We start from the raw sequence: 17,889 nt of genomic DNA on the forward strand, positions 1-17,889 counted from the left end.
TCTGTAAGGATTTTACTGTGTACAAAGCTGCTCTTCCTTCATGCTGACTAAAATACATACTCTCTAAATCAAGACTGAGCCAACGTGGTGTAGTGGTTAAGAGCAGCGGACTCTAATCTGGAGAGCCAAATTCAATTCCCCCACTCCTCCACATGAAGCCTGCCAGGTGACCGTGGGCCAGTCACAGTTCTCTCAGAACTCTCTCGGCCCACACAGAGGCAGGCAATGGCAAACTACCTCTGCATGTGTCTTGCCTTGAAAACCCTACGGGGTCACCATACGTCAGCTGTGACTTGACGGTACTTTCTACCACCACCAAAGCACAGACTACATGTGACACTGGATGTCTGTGATTGGAATTCCCTAGCATGTAATTTGGCCTTTACAAACCCATTGGAGAGGTGGCAAATCAAAATCTAGGCTGTGTGCTGCAGAAGGGAGGTTTAACTCCACCTCCCACCTTGTACTATCAAAAATACACATAGAGAGACCATTTCATTTGGCGAGAAGGACCATCTTCCTTTACTTCTGGTGTGCTTGAGAGTTGAGCATTTTCTGGCAAAGGCTACCAATACTGCAGTGTGCATATATAATTGCATGAAATGTAATCAGAATCAATTACTCTATACCATTCCAACTTTTTTTTCATAAAGCGTTGATGGGAAAAAGGATTGGACTCTTCAGCTAAGCTCACATTTGCAATTTAGTCCCTGACCTAATTATAAGGGAATTGGAAGAATGAGACAGTGATAAGCATAAATAATTCTAGAAAACAGAGCAGAGTATAAACATATGTGGCCATCTTGATGGGAAAAATACCGCACAGGTCAATCTTTAAGCAAATAGTCCATGGGAAAAAAGAAGCAGTTGTCATCTGGCAGATTTAGTTGTTAAAGTAGTATAATACTCAAGGATGAGACTTCCAAAACACGTACAATAACCAAAACTTAAAATAAAATATACTGATGTTTGTATCCAGTTGTGATGAAGTTAAAAGCTTGGTGGGCAATAACTGAGTTATTGTACTGCAAATGTTTAGAGGTTCAAATATAGAAACTAAACAATTAAAATATAATCCTGGGCATGTTTCCAGCGTTCAAACTGAACAGTGATCTACTTGGTATGCACGCATTTGGAGGAACAATAGAAGAAGAAGAGTTGGTTTTTATATGCCAACTTTCTCTACCACTGAAGGGAGAATCAAACCGGCTTAAAATCACCTTCCCCTCCACCAACACAGAAACAGCCATCTTGATTGCAGTAATTAGAAAAAGGGTAACTATGTTTATGGCCGTCCCTATTTCCCCATGCCCCCCACCCCCATCTGTAGCTGCCCCACTGTAGTCTGGTTGCATGACTGATAACACCTCATCTTAAGTATTGGTTTGAGGCCAAGCTCAGACTGGGACCACCCTTGTCTGGCAGCGTTTCTATAAGGGCAAGCGTTATGGATATGTTGTGTTGTTATCAAACTTTTTCTTCGGTAAACTGTTGTAATTCAAGAATTAACACATAAGTCTTGGCTACTTTATGATTTATTTTATTGTGCCGTCAAGTCACAGCTGACTTATGACGACCCCATACGGTTTTCAAGGCAAGAGATGTTCAGAGGTGGTTGGCCATTACCTGCCTCCACATCACAACCCTAGTATTCCTTGGAGGTCTCCCATCCAAATACTAGGCAGGGTCAGGGCTGAGAGTGTGTTACTGGCCCAAGGTCACCCAGCAAGCTTCCATGGCGCAAGTGGGGATTTGAACCTATTTCCCAGGACCTAGTCCAAGACCTTAACCGCTACACCACGCTGGCTCTCTACCATATGATACCATAAAGGTTTATACTACTTGTTAGTTAATCCCTTTTAAATGGAGTTTAACCAAATTATCTGCAGCATGTGACAGCTGCTTCATGCACCCATTAATTCACCGTGAATTGACTAATTTCAGGTGGGTAGTCGCATTAGTCAGTAGTAGCAGAAAAAAATCAAGTCCAGTAGCACCATCTTGATCAACAAAATTTCCAGCATATAAACTTGCATAAGTCAGAGCTTGCTTTGTCAGATACTAGATTTGATTCAGTGCGCTTTGACTCACGAAAGCTTATACCCAGGAAAACTTTGCAGGTCCTTAAGATGCTACTGGACTCAAATCATGAATTGACTAGTATGCCTTAGGACTCACCCGGATGAGTCTAAAATTTTCCATAGTGGATTCTTTCAGAAGACAAAGATATCCTGACAATTGCAAACAAAGTCATTCAGGGGGATTTTGTCATCTCAAAATGGCTATGTAAATTACATCTGAATTCAGCAAAGGAGAGCTGTGTACAGAATTAAGTGAGTTCTTTCATTTCAAGTCAGTGGTGAAATGATTGCAATCAAGGACATTTGTGTAGAGATCATTAGATCACGGTGAAAGTCTGCAGCCCACAAAGATCTCCATTCCCCAGTTTGTGGAGCCACTGCTTAAATTTAAAAATCAATACAGGTGAGGAATTAATTTATAAAAGTTTGCCATGTTTATTCATGTATAAAAAAAACAGAGTAGTAATAGATCCACAATAAATTATTGATGTGTTTCTAAAAGGTATTTATATGAATACTATGGAAAGACAATTCCACCATATAAATCTTTTCAAAAAAGGTTTTTTTTAAAAAAATCAACCAATACAACCGGCTTTAGTAGGGTTACACACAATCAAAATTTGAAGCGAGACATCCCAAAAGCAAGACATTACTGTAACTCTTCTTGATTTATTCAAATATACCAGCTAGTTATACAGTGTTTTGAAAAGTGAATTGAAGCACCGTCATGTGACAACTGTAAAGAACTAAAAAAAAAGTTTCTTTGAGGATTCCTATAGCAACAAACCTCTTTAATGCTTAAAAACTTCTGGCATGCAATATAATTAGCATTTTCTTCTTCTGCCAGTGGTCATGTACAGTATAATTTTTTCCCTTTAACATATGAGCCTGTAAACAATTTCTGTGACATCCTTTAGGCAACTGGGCCAAGGCCTAAAAATACTATATAACGTACACACACATAAAAGAAACAGTTCATGAAGAGGTTTCCTTAATCACCGTCTTGCGGATTGGAGAGCCAATGCTTCTTTTGGAGATTCTGCCTGTGAAGCGGCTGATTCCCGGGGATCTCAATTCGAGAGCCTCTGCTTCGTCACGAACAGGCGTGAACTGTGGCTGAGCGACATGAGGAGCAGGGTACGCGGACTGGGGGTGAGGGTAGGACCCGTGAACGAGATAGGGCTGCTGTTCCCCATCGTAAAGGTCCTCAGGGTCATAGTGCTGGTAGGAGTTATGCGGCAATGGCACGACTGGGATATCTTCATCAGTTGGATCCCCGTATCCACCTTAACCCACCACCAAGAGCAGTCACATGGTTAACGTGAAGAGGAAAGGAAAATTAAAGCAATCGTTAGGAACTTGGTCTGTTATGGAGCTCTACAGCTGTTGTTTGCTTATGAAGCAATTAGCCTTTTCAAAAATTAAATAAGCATTGGTGAATAGGGGGAGCGTCCTTATTTTACAGCTTTTGAGTTCAGTTAGTTGGAAACCATCACCAGCAATAGGAATGTGCTTGTTGTATTAATTCAGTGTGATTAGGAAATCCTTGAAGTTTAAAAATAAAAGTAGGTACAACAGCAGCAAAAATTAAAAATTTTGGGGACCTCGTTGATTCCAGTGGGAGAAGGATAAACAAATGGCCACAACCCAAAGAAAGTTAAACTGTACTTAAGTGTCGTTTAAATTAAGGGATTTGAGGTAATCATAACCAGTTTTTCCTATTGCTTTCAGTGAGAGTCAAGCACAACTCTTCCTAGACTGAAGCTCATTATCTCCCTGAAGTCAATGGTATCTAAAAGTTCTCATGTTTGGCTGGACTGTGCCCATAACATTTTATTTATTTGGGAGAGATTAAAACAGTTGACAACTGATGCCGCAAAGTTTCAGTATTTGCAAGAACTGGAAGGATGATCAATGCCTCAAACTACAAAGTGTTGAACCAGTTCTCTCCTGGCAGGCTTGGTGCAGGATTGGTTGGGTGTAGTCAACTCCAGAGTAAGTGGCTCAGTAGTAGGGCTGTGGTTCAGTGGTAGAGCATCTGCTTGGCATGCAGAAGGTCCCGGGCTCAATCCCGGCATCTCCAGTTAAAGGGACTAGGCAAGTAGGTGATCTGAAAGACCCTGAGACCCCGGAGAGCCACTGCCGGTCTGAGTAGACCAGTGGTTCCCAAAGTGGGCAGTACCGCCCCCTGGGGGGGATTACTTAGGGGGGCATTAAGAGGCAAGGGGGCAGCAGGGGGCACTAGAGGTGGGGCCCTTCAACTGTGTTGCTGGATAGGGTAGGGGGCACTGGGGTTGAGTTTGTGGAACCAAGGGGGCAGTGGCCCGAAAAGTTTGGGAACCACTGGAGTAGACAATACTGACTTTGATGGACCAAGGGTCTGTTTCAGTATAAGGCAGCTTCATGTGTTTGCCTGCTGTTTTTTGGGGAGGAGGGAACAGGGGTCAGAGGTAGAGAACACAGAAGGTCCTATCTCAGGCATCTCCCTTCTCTACCAGCCCCCCCCCCCCCGAACTATACAGAGGTAGGTGGACCGATAGTGTGGTTGAGGATAAGGGATATTTATGTGCTGAATGTATTTTAAAGTGAAAATGTATTTCAGCCTCTGCAAGATAGGGCAATAGCATCCAAGATGCAGGATATACTGAAACATAAAAGAGTGCCACTAGTCTTGATCCAATTGCAGTAATGTGCACCTTTTTTTTTTTACCTAGAACTAGTGTTTCCCTGGTTGCATTTATTTATGGCACCTCTGACCAGCTTTCCTACACACTGATAAATACATACACATGTAATAAAAACTTAATACCAATAATTAAACATAACAGGCACACATTTATACCCTAATGGTGGTGCTCATTGCCAGCCACATCAAATGATGCAGCTTGCTACTCTAATGGGGTGGGGATGAATTCCTTGATGCATACCTGCCTGCCTATTAGCAGCATAGACAGAAGCCTGCTATTTGTGTACACATCTTCCTCAAAAGACCTGACGATTGAGCTTTTAATTAGTAATTAGTTTTTTTAAAAAGCTCTTCAAGGACTTTGCACAGCCTTGCTCTGGGACAGCCATCAGTTGTGTCTAGCAAATCTGTTCAGTGGAAGAAATGTGCTAAGTGCTTTGACTTTAGCAAGAAACCTAAGACAATTAAGCAAGCAACCCTTGGTTAGTGGTGAGCAGTATTGCTGGTGGAGGAGGGGGGGAAAGCTCCAAAGTGGTTCAGTAGCCATTTGTGACCTCCATCAAACGAAAGAAAAACAAACTCTACCCGAATCAGTGTCTTTCACGTTCTGTATTGGTAGCCATTGTAAGGAAATGAACCTTTAAAAATCGAAAACGGTATGGGGGGAAAGAGGAAGAACAGGGATGGGAGAAGATGAACACAAACAAAAACATACAGGTCATTAGAACAAGGAAGTCTCATAGGCCAATTTAGCTACATGTTAATCTTGTGTCTTACATTTGAAGTAACCAAGCCCATCAAGTTACAGATTTAATAACTGCAAGATTAAGGTTTTATTTCATGCTTTGCCAGTCCAAACATTTGAAAGATCCAGATGTCATGCGGCCAAAGTTTTTTCATGGCCTGTATGTGCTAGAACACTGTTTTTCAAGCTCCTTACCCACAAGAAACTCCTCTTTATGGGGTTTTTTTTTCTGTCATGGCACTGCTGTTTTATACAGAGAATTCAGAGGCATGGCCCAAGATCCACATGCTGTTGGACTTCATCATCATGTGAACTGGGTGTATACTTTGATGTATACCCAACACTGCAGGGGGAAATTCGTAGAACTGGGGGCAGCTGTCTCGCAAAGGATTCTGCCCACAATTCCTAGTCTGGTAGGGGAAATCTTTGGCAAGAAATGTCACGGTTCCATGGCAGTAGAAAAGCGCAAGAGTCCAGTAGCACCTTAAAGACTAACAAAATTTCTGGCAGGGTGTGAGCTTTCATGAGCCACAGCTCACTTCTTCAGAACCATCTTTGCTGCATGGGACTTCAGTAAGTAGTTAGCGAGCTAGTTTTGTTATATTTAGACGGTCATCAAAGAACTGTAAGCAATGTTTTAAAACAGGTGTGTTTTTTCCCTAAATTTTCTCGAATAAAGCTCTTTTTAGCTTTTATTGGGGTGAGTTTACTGGCCAAACCTAGAAAAGCTTGGCTGTGTTAATGCATGGAGGCAGGTTTGTCTCGACATGGTTCTGAAGAAGTGAGCTGTAACTCACGAAAGCTCATACCCTACCAGAAATTTTGTTAGTCTTTAAAGCGCTACTGGACTGTTGCTCTTTTCTACTTATATAGACAGACTAATAGGGTCACCCATAGGGTTCCATGGATCACGGTTCGAAAAACACTGCTCTAGAACAATTGTTATTCTTTATAGGTTTTCCATGCAATGAAAACTCTTGAATCCAGCCTTTTCTTTCAAAGATTATGTTTCATTCATTCATGGCAACATTGCTTCAGGTTATTACAGTATGTCAGGTTAGTGGCATTCATGCCCTCATGTCATATAGAAGCACATGAATAAGCAAGGTGAATGAGGAGTAATTTTCCCCATGTGAGGCAACTACAAATGTAAAACGTCAAGGCAGATGTGTAGGAGATAGAAACTACACAAATAAGGCATGCAAGTATGATGGGATGGATGATTCGGACAACAAGACTGCCACAAAAGTAGGACACACAGAAAATGAAACATTTGATATAACAAGGCCTTTGGATTTCACAACCACAAAATCAAACTGCCATTATTTGGGCTTTTACGTATTCTCGGTTTCCTCGCATCTAACTTCCCATTTCTTTGGGGGGGGGTTCAGTTCTGCACGTGTGTTGCTCCCTCTAGTGGTCAATTCGATATAGCACAAATTGTTATCAAGCACAAAAAGCTGCTGTTTTAAACTGCAGGGAGGAATGCTTCATTTAAAGCTGTGTGATGTTGAATCGACCATCAGAGGGTGCAAAACGTGTGGAGAACTGGAAAAAAACCCCAGAGGAAACAGGATCTTAGATGTGAGGAAATGGAGAATGCGTAAAAGCCCTTTGTCTTGATGGACAAGACAGCTGGGCATAGGTCCTGACCATCCTGGGGTCACGCATACATGTGGAAACAAGCTGTGGCACATACAACTCCCTTGCCCAGTTCAATAGTTTGGGCTGTGTAAACATAGCCCCAGTGCTTATCATCTGTTTGAAAGGAAGCTGAATTTACCCACACACACCACCCTGCCTGCTGTCATTTCCCCCTGTTGAACAACCAATCAGACAACAGTGACTGGGGCTTCTTGCATGTAGCCCTAGATCAGAGCCATGGCAAATTAATCCACAGGGAGGGAGTGTTGAGCAAATCATCTAAAAAGACTTGCACATATACTCAAAATATCCTTTGCAACCATTGTGTCCTGTGGTGCTGGCGACCCTCCTGAATAGTTCCTGCATGTCAAATTATGTCTTGAACAGTACGGGAAACAACTAGGCAGAATTATCAGTCGTGGTGTAAGAACTGAGCATGTGACCCCCCCATGATGGGGCTTTGTTGGTTTGCTTTTGTTTGCTTTCTAAACTTGTAAATATAGTTGATGAGGTCTGTCGCATAGAAAATAAGCGTAATTCAAATTACCATCCCTAGAAGGGGGTAGCTGTCTATGAATGAACTGGTGGACTGATATTTTCTGGTTCCTGTAAGAGGACTTGTGCTTGGGTCCAACGATCAAAGAATAGAAGATTACATCTGATTATGCATGAGGCAACTGGCAATTTCTAACCATGGCCGCCCTTGTCCAAAATATAGAACCCCTTGTACCGCACTGCAAAACATTCTGGCCTCCTGAACCTCAGAAGTGATACGATGAAGGGAGAAGCAGAAGATACTGCAGTGGAAAGAGAAACCAACTTCTCCCCCAATTAAATGACCATTTTTTACAATGAAAATTTAAATATCAGTGCAGCATTAACTATGAGGGCATTACCGAGAAGCAGGGTCGAATTGGAATAAGTAAAAAAAATGTCCTGGAAAAGCATACTCACCTCCTGTTTCATAACCAGCACAGGAAGAAGGGTCACAGTATCCGGGTTGCCCTGCTGTACCCTGTGACCCAGGAGCACCTGTGTGACCAGTTGCCCCTCTTGGGCCTGGAGAGCCAGGAGGACCTGGGCTACCCGTTCGACTCTCACCTGGAGGTCCTGCATGGAAACCAAAAGCAGCAGTCGGTGCTAAAGTGATCACCTGTAAAGCTTAAGAGAAGTATGAGCACATGAAGTGAGTTCGCACGTTCATGTTCCTTTTTGCCCAGCAACTCTTTGGCAATGTGCTTACATGGCATCACAGACAAGCTTGCACAACTAAAGGGGAAAATCTGTTTAACGCTGTGATAGTATTATTAGAAGAATGGCCATTCCACACTGGAAGCACGTTTGCCACAGTTTAAGTGCATTAAAATGAGAAGTAGAAAGGCATGCCTATGAAGATAACGTGAACCTACGCCTGGGAACAGGGCCAATCATGGCTCCTGAAGCATGTTTCCTACTTGTTTACAAATTTGCCATCCCAATCTTTTTCTCTTTCTTAGGCTGCCTTCTACACCACCTGATTTCTGGTTTAACTTGGAGATGTTCTAAAATCAATTTCAGAATTGGTGCATGCAAAATTTTGTGCATTCAGGGTTAAGTTTAGACGCAAAAAAAACCCGGGATCGTAATGTGATCACACGATTACAACAAAAAATCCTTTTTGCAAGTAAACAAACGATTCAGTGAAGAGTTTCAACAAAAATGGGAACCGTGTTTTGTATATGTTTCGTAAAGATTGTATAAATGGAAACGGTTATGTTATAAAATTGTATTGGATTTAGCATTTTTGAAATCAATTATTACATGAAAGTTTCAAAAGCATGATACCAGTGATAGTATTTAATCTTGGCTAGAATGAGTATGCAGGAGCAAAGCACATTTAGAGATGATTTGCTTAGATAAAAATTATATTGGTATTAATATTATATCTAGAATAATTAAGGAAATTATATGTTATGTTCACCCAATCAAAGAATGTTTTGGTATTGTAGTGATATGACTGGTTTTTTAATAAATATTTTTATTGATTTTTAATAATAAATGGGATACAGAAGGAAAGAAGGGCAAGGGAATAAAAAAATATATAGATATAGATATAGATGTATATAGATATTATACAGCATTAATATATCTAGTACCGCCCCCTTATAGGGTATCATAATACATTAACTTATTATTGAGTTGTGTTCAATCCCAAATGTGAATCTGCTGAGTATTATAAAGTTTTGTTGTCATTTTTTGGTTTTAATATATTCATAGAATGATTTCCATTTATCTCTATTTTGTTTCTGAGTTGACTGTGTTGAGGTAATGTATTATGTGTTGTATTGTTTTGTATAGTATGTTTTGTTTGTATTTTATTGAATTGAAAATTAAAATTTAATTTTTAAAAGATACCTTTTTGCACAGTGCTTTCATCAATGGGCACACATTCTTATGCAAGTGAAAAGACATCATGAAGAAGAGTTGGTTTTTATACCCCGCTTTTCTCTACCGAAAGGCCTCTCAAAGCAGCTTACAATCACCTTTCCTTCCTCCTCAACAGGCACCTTGTGAGGTAGGTGAATCTGAGAGAGTTCTGAGAGAACTGTGACTGGCCCAAGGTCACCCAGCAGGCTTGCATGTGGAGGAGTGGGGAATCTCCAGATTAGAGTCTGCCACTCATGTGGAGGAGCAGAGACTCAAACCCAGTTCTCTAGATTAGAGTCCGCCGCTCTTAACCACTACACCACGCTGACCCAAACCTGTGGCAAGTGCGCAGAGAACTGTGTAAAATGCAGAATCCAAAAAACAAAAGTATAGTGTAACATCACCAAGTTGGCTTCTCTTTACAAACAAGTTTAAGTAACTCAGAAGCTCAAACTCCAAGGAGAAATTCTAATGGGAATAATGTTGCACATCCCCAGTGTGATTGCGGCAGACACCCTTACTGTTTTAATGGATGTAAAACTGTCCTACAAAATGGGGGCACTCTAATCGATTTACCTGCAGGACCTGGGGGACCCCGAGGTCCTTGTGTTCCAACACCGGGACTACCTCTCTCGCCTTTTTCTCCTGGTAAACCTGTACAAGCAAAGAACAGAAATCAGAACAGATGGCAGGGGGCGGGGGGCTTAGCCAAATCACTGGTTAATGTTTTTACATCTGCATCTTTCATTAATTAAATGAGGCTAGAGAGAAACGGTTTTCTTGTTTCTTCTCACAAGAAGATCCTGAGATAGCCAGCTTCCTGCTATAATGCTTCTTGCAAGGTATGTAATTACTATCATATTGTACCACTTCAGAAGAAGAGTTGGTTTTTATATGCCAATTTTCTCTACCTTTTAAGGAATATATATATATATATATATATATATATATATATATATATATATATATATATATATATATATATATATATATATATATATATATATATATATATATATATGAGAGAGAGAGATATAAATATATATAATATATTCAAACCCAACCCCCTTCTGACTATATATTACTCTTCCTACACACTTGACACTGAGAGACACTGTCCTTCAGTGTTACTCCTCTGAAGATGCCTGCCACAGCTGCTGGCGAAAAGTCAGGGAAGAAAATACCAAGACCACGGTTACACAGCCCGGATAACCTACAAGAACCAAAAGTTTCCGTCTAGACATTAGGAAGAATTTTCTGACAGTTAGAGCGGTTCCTCAGTGGAACAGACTTCCTCGGGAGGTGGTAAGGGCTCCTTCCCTGGAGGTTTTTAAGCAGAGGCTAGATGGCCATCTGTCAGCAATGGAGGTCACCTTGGCCATCTTCTGGGCATGGAGTATGGGTCACTGGGGTGTGTGTGTGGGGGAGGTGGTTGTGAATTTTCTGCATTGTGCAGGAGGTTGGATTAGATGACCCTGGTGGTCCCTTCCAACTCTATGACTCTACGCTTTGAGGGATCAGACCAAGGCCCATGACACCCAGTGTTCTAAGAAACAGGCGGCCTCTGTTAAACCTTCCATTCTGCTACAAATTTATGAGGCAAGGGAGAGATCAACATGCTAAGCAATGCGATCGTTTTGTCTTTCATTCCCTTTCGTCAGCCAGCAATTTGCAGGTTAGTGCCAGGAAAACAATGCCAGATGGTGCAATGGTTTTCTTTTACAGGTCGGTTGCTACAGATATACAACTCCCTTTTAATCCGTGGTTGCTGCCTGCGAGCAATTTCGGATACATTTATTTGCACAAAGGGAGAGTATTTCTCCCAAGCCATGCAAAGCCATCTCAACGGCAGCCCACAAAAACGATTTAATGCAGGGAGGTGTAAAATCCTAAAGCCTCCTGAAAGAGAAAATGATGCAGATTGCCAAAGCCACTTAAGTTAAATAATGCATTCAAATTAATCCTTTTACAGTGTAATCCTAAACAAAGTTACACCCTTCTAAAGTCAATAGGCTTAGAAGGTTGTGTCTCTGTTTAGGACTGAATTATTAGGCACAGTTTGCAAAAATTTGAATCTAGTATATTCCCTCTTTTCTTCCACTATGAGGAGACGCAGAATCGAGTTTGATGGACCATTCTCCATTTCCTTCCTTCTCCCCAGCTGGATGTCCAATGAAATTGATGGGCAATAGATAGGGTTGCCAGGTCCCTCTTCGCCACTGGTGGGAGGGTTTGGGGACCGAGCCAGAGGAGGGTGGGGTTTGGGGAGGGATATCAATATTATAGAGTCCAATTGCCAAAGTGGCCATTTTCTCCAGGTGATCTCTAACAGCTGGAGATCAGTTGTAACAGCAGGAGATCTCCAGCTAGTACCTGGAGGTTTGGCAACCCTAGCAATAAATGCAGGACAGAAAAAAATGAAATATTTCGTTACTCGATGAGTTGAATGTGGAATTCACTGGGAGAGGATGTAGTGATAGCCACAAGCATGCATGGCTATTAAAGGAGATTAGACAAACTCATGGAGGATAGATCTATCACTGGCTATTAGCCATGGTGACTAAAGGGAACTTCCACATACAGAGGCAGAAAATATCTGAATGCCAGTGTTAGGAGGCATCAGGGGAAAACCCTGGCCTCTGTGCCATTTGTTGGCCTTCCAGGGTGACTGGTTGGCCACTGGGTGGAACAAAATGCTGGTCTAGATGGACCACTGCTCTGATCCAGCAGGGCTCTTCTTATGCCCACCAAGGACTCTAGAGCAAAGCTTCTTAAACTGGACTCTAAAGCAAAGCTTCTTAAACTGTGGGTCGCGACCCCATATGGGGGTTTTGTAACTGAATGTGGCGGTCACAAAAAATTTGGAAACAATAAAGTTTTTTTAATGATTTATTATCAGTAAATGCTTGATTTGTATACCTATTTTATATACCTATATACCCCAGGTTGCACAAAAATTTCTCGGGCGAAAAGGGGTTGTGAGTGGAAAAGGTTTAAGAAGCCTTGCTCTAGAATACCATAGCAAGCTGACTATTAACTCTTACTAATCCAGCTGCCCCCTTCTCCCTATGGCTATGAGCCACAAGTTACACAAATGACAGAACATACCAATTTTGACTGGGGGAAAAAAACTAATTGTGAATACATCCGATTGCAGGCCTTGAGCCAAGCTGGCACTATGGTGCTCCTTGCTCTGAATCCTTTTCTTGTGCCCCAAACCTGAAATGGTCCCTCAACAAACCCCATCACTTGTATGTTTCTCATTGCAGGCTAGGGATGCTAACCTCCAGGTGGGACCTGGGGATCCCCCGGAATTACAGCTCATCTCCAGATTACAGAGATCAGTTCTCCTAGATCAAATGGATGCTTTGGAGGGTGGACTCTCTGGCATTGTACCCCACTGAGGTCTTTACACTCCCCGGGCTCCATCCCCAAATCTTCAGGAGTTTCCCAACCTGGATCTGGAAACCCTGCCCCCCATCCCCCACCAGAGGCCAGGGGTAGGGCTGCCAGGTCCCTCTTCATCACCGACGGGAGGTTTGGGGGCAGAACCTGTGGAGGGTGGGGTTTGGGGAGGGGAGGGACTTCAGTGCCATAGAGTCCAATTGCCAAAGCAGCCATTTTATCCAGGTGAAATGATCTCCATCAGCTGGAGATCAGTTGTAATAGCAGTAGATCTCCAGCTACTACCTGGAGGTTACTATACAAAAGGAACAGCACGAAGGCTCGCTCTAATAGCAATATAATTCTCTACTTACAACTCTATGCATAACTCGAACAAAACTAATAATAACAAACATAACATGGGTGCTATAAAATTATTTTAGTGGTTACACATTAAATCGGCTGAGTTACAATGTGTTCAAGAGTTGGTTTTTATATGCCAACTATCTCTACCACTTAAGGAAGAATCAAACCGGCTTACAATCACCTTCCCTTCCCCTCCCCACAACAGACACCCTGTGAGGTAGGTGGGGCTGAGAGAGCTCTAAGAGAGCTGTGACTAGCACAAGGTCACCCAGCTGGCTTCATGTGGACGAGTGGGGAAACCAACTCGGTTCACCAGAATAGCCTCTGCCGCACATGTGGAGGAGTGGGGAATCAAACCCGGTTCTCCAGATCAGACTCCACCACACCAAACCACCACTCAACCACTACACCACGTTAGCTCTCCAATGAGATGAAATGAACTGCATGCGCCCATTCGGGCTTTCTGAACTTTCACATCTTAAGAGAATTCGAGAATCACTATTCGACATGCACAGCCACTGTGGTTTAAAGATTCTTGGGGTACCCGGAGGGAAGAACATTTAGGTGCCCTGGATCCATAGCTGGGGCTGGGGAAGGTGCCCAGGTAATATGCCACTCCCCCAAATCTACCATCTGTGATCACAATCTCCCCTTCCTTCTTTGTAGAGCTTCAGTGTAGAACTTCCCATATTTTGGAGAATATGCAATATTCTCCTCCCCCACTTCCTGTGATATTTTCATATAGACTCTCAAGTTTATGATAAGCCCATTCCCCAATGTAGTATCCTTCTCCCAACCCACAAATATACACACTGGAACATTGTTTTCCTAAATGAAAGGTGGAAATGGCAGAGAAAGGCAACAGTCATCTTCATTTTCTGAGTATCTGTTTTCTAATATATTTATTCTTAAAAAACAACCTAGGTCCTTATTAAGCCCCTACACCTGTCCAACTACACACAGAACTTAAGCTCCCACAACATAATTCTTCCTTAGAATCATAGAGCTGGAAGGGACCACCAGAGTCATCCAGTCCAACCCCCTGCACAATGCAGGAAATTCACAACTACCCCCCACACCCCCAGTGACCCCTACTCCATGCCCAGAAGATGGCCAAGATGCCCTCCCTCTCAAGATCTGCCTAAGGTAATAGAATCAGCATTGCTGACAGATGGCCATCTAGCCTCTGCTTAAAAACCTCCAGGGAAGGAGAGCTCGCCACCTCCCGAGGAATCCTGTTCCACTGAAGAACCGCTCTAACTGTTAGAAAATTCTTTCTAATATCTTTCCTGCATTAAACATGCCTGGCTACATATTAGAATAAACTCCAACAGCCCAAGATGAGTGAACAGAATGAAACCAAAAGCCAGATGCCAATGCACAGATGTAGATCTTAGCAAAAGGTGGTCTCTTGTGACGACAAGCCCAAAGCACAATTCCAGCGAGCCACAAATATACTCGGATTGAAGTCGCAAGTGTTGAAATTGAGAGCCGGCTGGAAATTCAAACCAGCGACTCCAGCCCTCGGGGCTTCCCAGCCCTCGATATTTTCTAGCGTGGTTTCAGAGATGAGAGCCAGTCGGGTGACTTGGCACAAGATCAATAGAGCCACAAGAAGAAATCCAGCCTGCGGGGCCATGCTCTTTAGGCTGGCATCCCAGTCTTTTTGGACGGATGCTATCACATTCAGGCTTACAGAGAGGCTGAAGCCAAAGCTTTCCATTGCGATCGCAAAACGCAGCCTCGAGGGGGCCGAAGAAAAGAGGTCTGCTGCCATAAGGTTGTGTGCTCTTCATATCTGGAAACAGAGGGGCTATCAGATACATAGAGAAATTGCTCGGGAGATTTCCCCAGGCTCCTTTATAAGGCTGCCAACTTTTTAAATTGCTCCTTCCAGCTGTGCCTTTAGAATCAGTTTGATCTGCAGTAATCCTCAGGCGAGGTTCTTTAGCTCCATGCCAGGGAAAGCTGCAGGTTTCTGCATATTAAACCTCTGTAAAAAGCGACCAGACCTTTTCTTTTTCCTGGCCAGTTGGCAACCTTGCCTGAGTCTCAAGGCTATAAAGCAGTATCTTGTGTCAGAGAAACATGCCACTCTTAATTGAGTGGTAAGAGTTAACCCCATGGGAAAGTTCCCCAAGTGCCAAAGGGAAATAAAGATGCTGCCACCGTCTGTAGGCAAAGATGGCCAGACACAATAAGAACAGGTGAAGTCCCAGGGACCAACACTGACCACTACTGAAGGGAGAGAGAGATGTGGTGCCCTTATTAGATGACCCTTATTTATTTATTTATAACATTTATTAGCTGCCTTTCTACCTTGTGGAATTCAAGGCGGCTTACAATGTAAATAACACAATGATTATGTTTTTTTTTAAGAACACCTAAAAGACCACCATTGAAAATCTCAATTAGGAAGCAGATACATAAAAACTAAATTAGTCAAATGCAGTCCTAAATAAACAGGGATGCCAATCTCCAGTTGGGACCTGGGGATCCCCCAGAATTACAGCTCATCTCCAGACTACAGAGAACAGTTCCTCTGGAGGAAATGGATGCTTTGGAGGGTGGACTCTGTGGCACTGTACCACACTGAGATCCCTGTCCTCCCCAGGCTCCGTCCCCAAATCTCCAAGAGTTTCCCAACAGGGATCCGGCAACCCAACCCCCCATCCCCCTCTGGTGGCCAGGGGGGACCTGGCAACCCCATAAATAAAACTGTCTTCAACTGCTTCCTGGAGATTGAAAGAGAGGAGACCAGGCCCACCTCCCTAGGGAGGTTGTTCCATAATCATGGGGCTGCCACCAAAAAGGCCCTGTCTCATGCGTCCACCAGACAAGGTCATTTGATTGGTGGGACAGTCAGGAGGGCCCCTCCCTGCAATCTTAATCGGGAGGTGAACCCTAGCATGGTCGCATGTAATGCTATCGCATGCCAGTCCTGGGTTCTTCTATCCATTCAGTAACTGTGCGCTTCCCTCGCTGCCTCCTGATGTCCTCCAGTAGGGACACTAGGGCACTTTCACACAGCTCAAATAATGCACTTTCAATCCACTTTCAATGCACTTGGAAGGTGGATTTTACTGTGTGAACTGGCAAAATCTACGTGCAAACGATCATTAAGGTGCACTGAAAGTGGATTGAAAGTGCATTATTTGGGCTGTGTGAAAGGGCCCTTTAAATCTCCTCCCCTGTCGACAGCATTCCATGGCAGGCGTGGGGATCTTTCCTGCACAACAGCACACAAGTCACTGCTGAGCAGCATCATGAACAAAAGGCTTCTTGGTTGCCCAGGCAATATGGAGTTCTTGTCCTCGCCAGTCTATAGGGTTGCCAACCTTCAGGTAGTAGCTGGAGATCTCCTGCTATTACAACTGTTCTCCAGCTGATAGAGATCAGTTCACCTGGAGAAAATGGCTGCTTTGGCAATTGGACTCTATGGTATTGAAGTCCCTCCCCAAACCCCCTCCTTCCTCAGGCTCCACCCCAAAAACCTCCCACCGGTGGCGAAGAGGGACTTGGCAACCCTACCAGTCTAACACTTTTGCTATTTCTACACTCCTATTTTAATCACACTAAAGATTCTGAACACAGCCACTTTGCCAATGCATTTCAAAGGAGGACAGGGGCGACCCCTTCAAGACCCCACAACTCTGGACCCCCAGCCCAATCTTTACCAAACTTGGGGTTTCTTGCAAGGAGAGTCCCTTCTAGCTACCCTGAAAATTTGGGACCTCTACCTGCAAAAATGTCCCCGCAGGAGCCGCAGAAAGGCGTTCCTGATAAAGTGAAATTATTGGGAATGGCAAATTCGGCTTTGTCAACCTCCCGGATTTTGCTGATTCAGTAAACCGAACCAGAAATTTACCAAAATTGCATTTATTCTGTATTTTTAAATGAACATTAAAAATGACTTTTAACAAGGAAGCCTGAGTTTGGCATCCTCCAGCTTAGCTTTGGCAGTGCAACAAGAACCAATTAGACAACAAAAAAAGAGGGGGGAAAGAACTCAACCAGAAAAGTATAGGGAGCCTCAAAGGTTGAGCTGGAAACTATAAAACTATAACAAAATAATCATATTTATTATATAGTGTGCACCATAAGTTTGTTAAAAACACTGGGCCTGGAATGCAGGCTACATATAAAACATATATGGCATTGAAGTTCCTCCCCTCTCCAAATCCTGCCCTCCTCAGGCGCCACCCCCAAAATCTCCAGGTAATTCCCAACCCAGAGCTGGAAACCCTATACCCAACCCAGAGCTAGCAACCCTAAACCTGTAAGACCTAGAGCCTGCTAAATTATTCCCACTGGGCAATGAAACAACTGGATAACGCTTTATTCCCTTTGGAAGAGAACGATTCAACCGGGAGCCAATCTCCACTCAAGTCCCTCCATAACTGCAATTTATCGTTAGCATCTCACAACTCCTTTTCTCCTTTTGGGGCAGAGTCTGAAGAGGGTGGGGTTTGGGGAGGGGAGGGACTTAAGTGCCATAGAGTCCAATTGTCAAAGTGGCCATTTTCTCCAGGTGAATTGATCTCTGTCGGCTGGAGATCAGTTGTACTAGTACCTGA

General features: G+C 43.2%; 1 protein-coding gene across 1 annotated transcript in view; it reads right to left on the bottom strand.

The window, feature by feature from the left end:
* Window positions 1-3,245: 3,245 nt before the first annotated feature.
* The window catches only part of COL14A1 (collagen type XIV alpha 1 chain), an 87,031-nt gene continuing 72,387 nt past the window's right edge, over window positions 3,246-17,889 (bottom strand). Inside the window, exons 28-31 of the mRNA XM_056854323.1 lie at window positions 10,139-10,216; window positions 8,111-8,266; window positions 5,353-5,405; window positions 3,246-3,367 (exon numbers count right to left, since the gene is read on the bottom strand). Of these exons, the coding sequence (XP_056710301.1) occupies window positions 5,368-5,405; window positions 8,111-8,266; window positions 10,139-10,216 (272 nt within the window). The 3' untranslated portion in view covers window positions 3,246-3,367; window positions 5,353-5,367. The remainder of the gene's footprint in view (window positions 3,368-5,352; window positions 5,406-8,110; window positions 8,267-10,138; window positions 10,217-17,889) is intronic.

The sequence above is a fragment of the Euleptes europaea genome, chromosome 8 (genome assembly GCF_029931775.1).
Source record: "Euleptes europaea isolate rEulEur1 chromosome 8, rEulEur1.hap1, whole genome shotgun sequence".
In the NCBI taxonomy this organism is placed as follows: Eukaryota; Metazoa; Chordata; class Lepidosauria; order Squamata; family Sphaerodactylidae; genus Euleptes; species Euleptes europaea.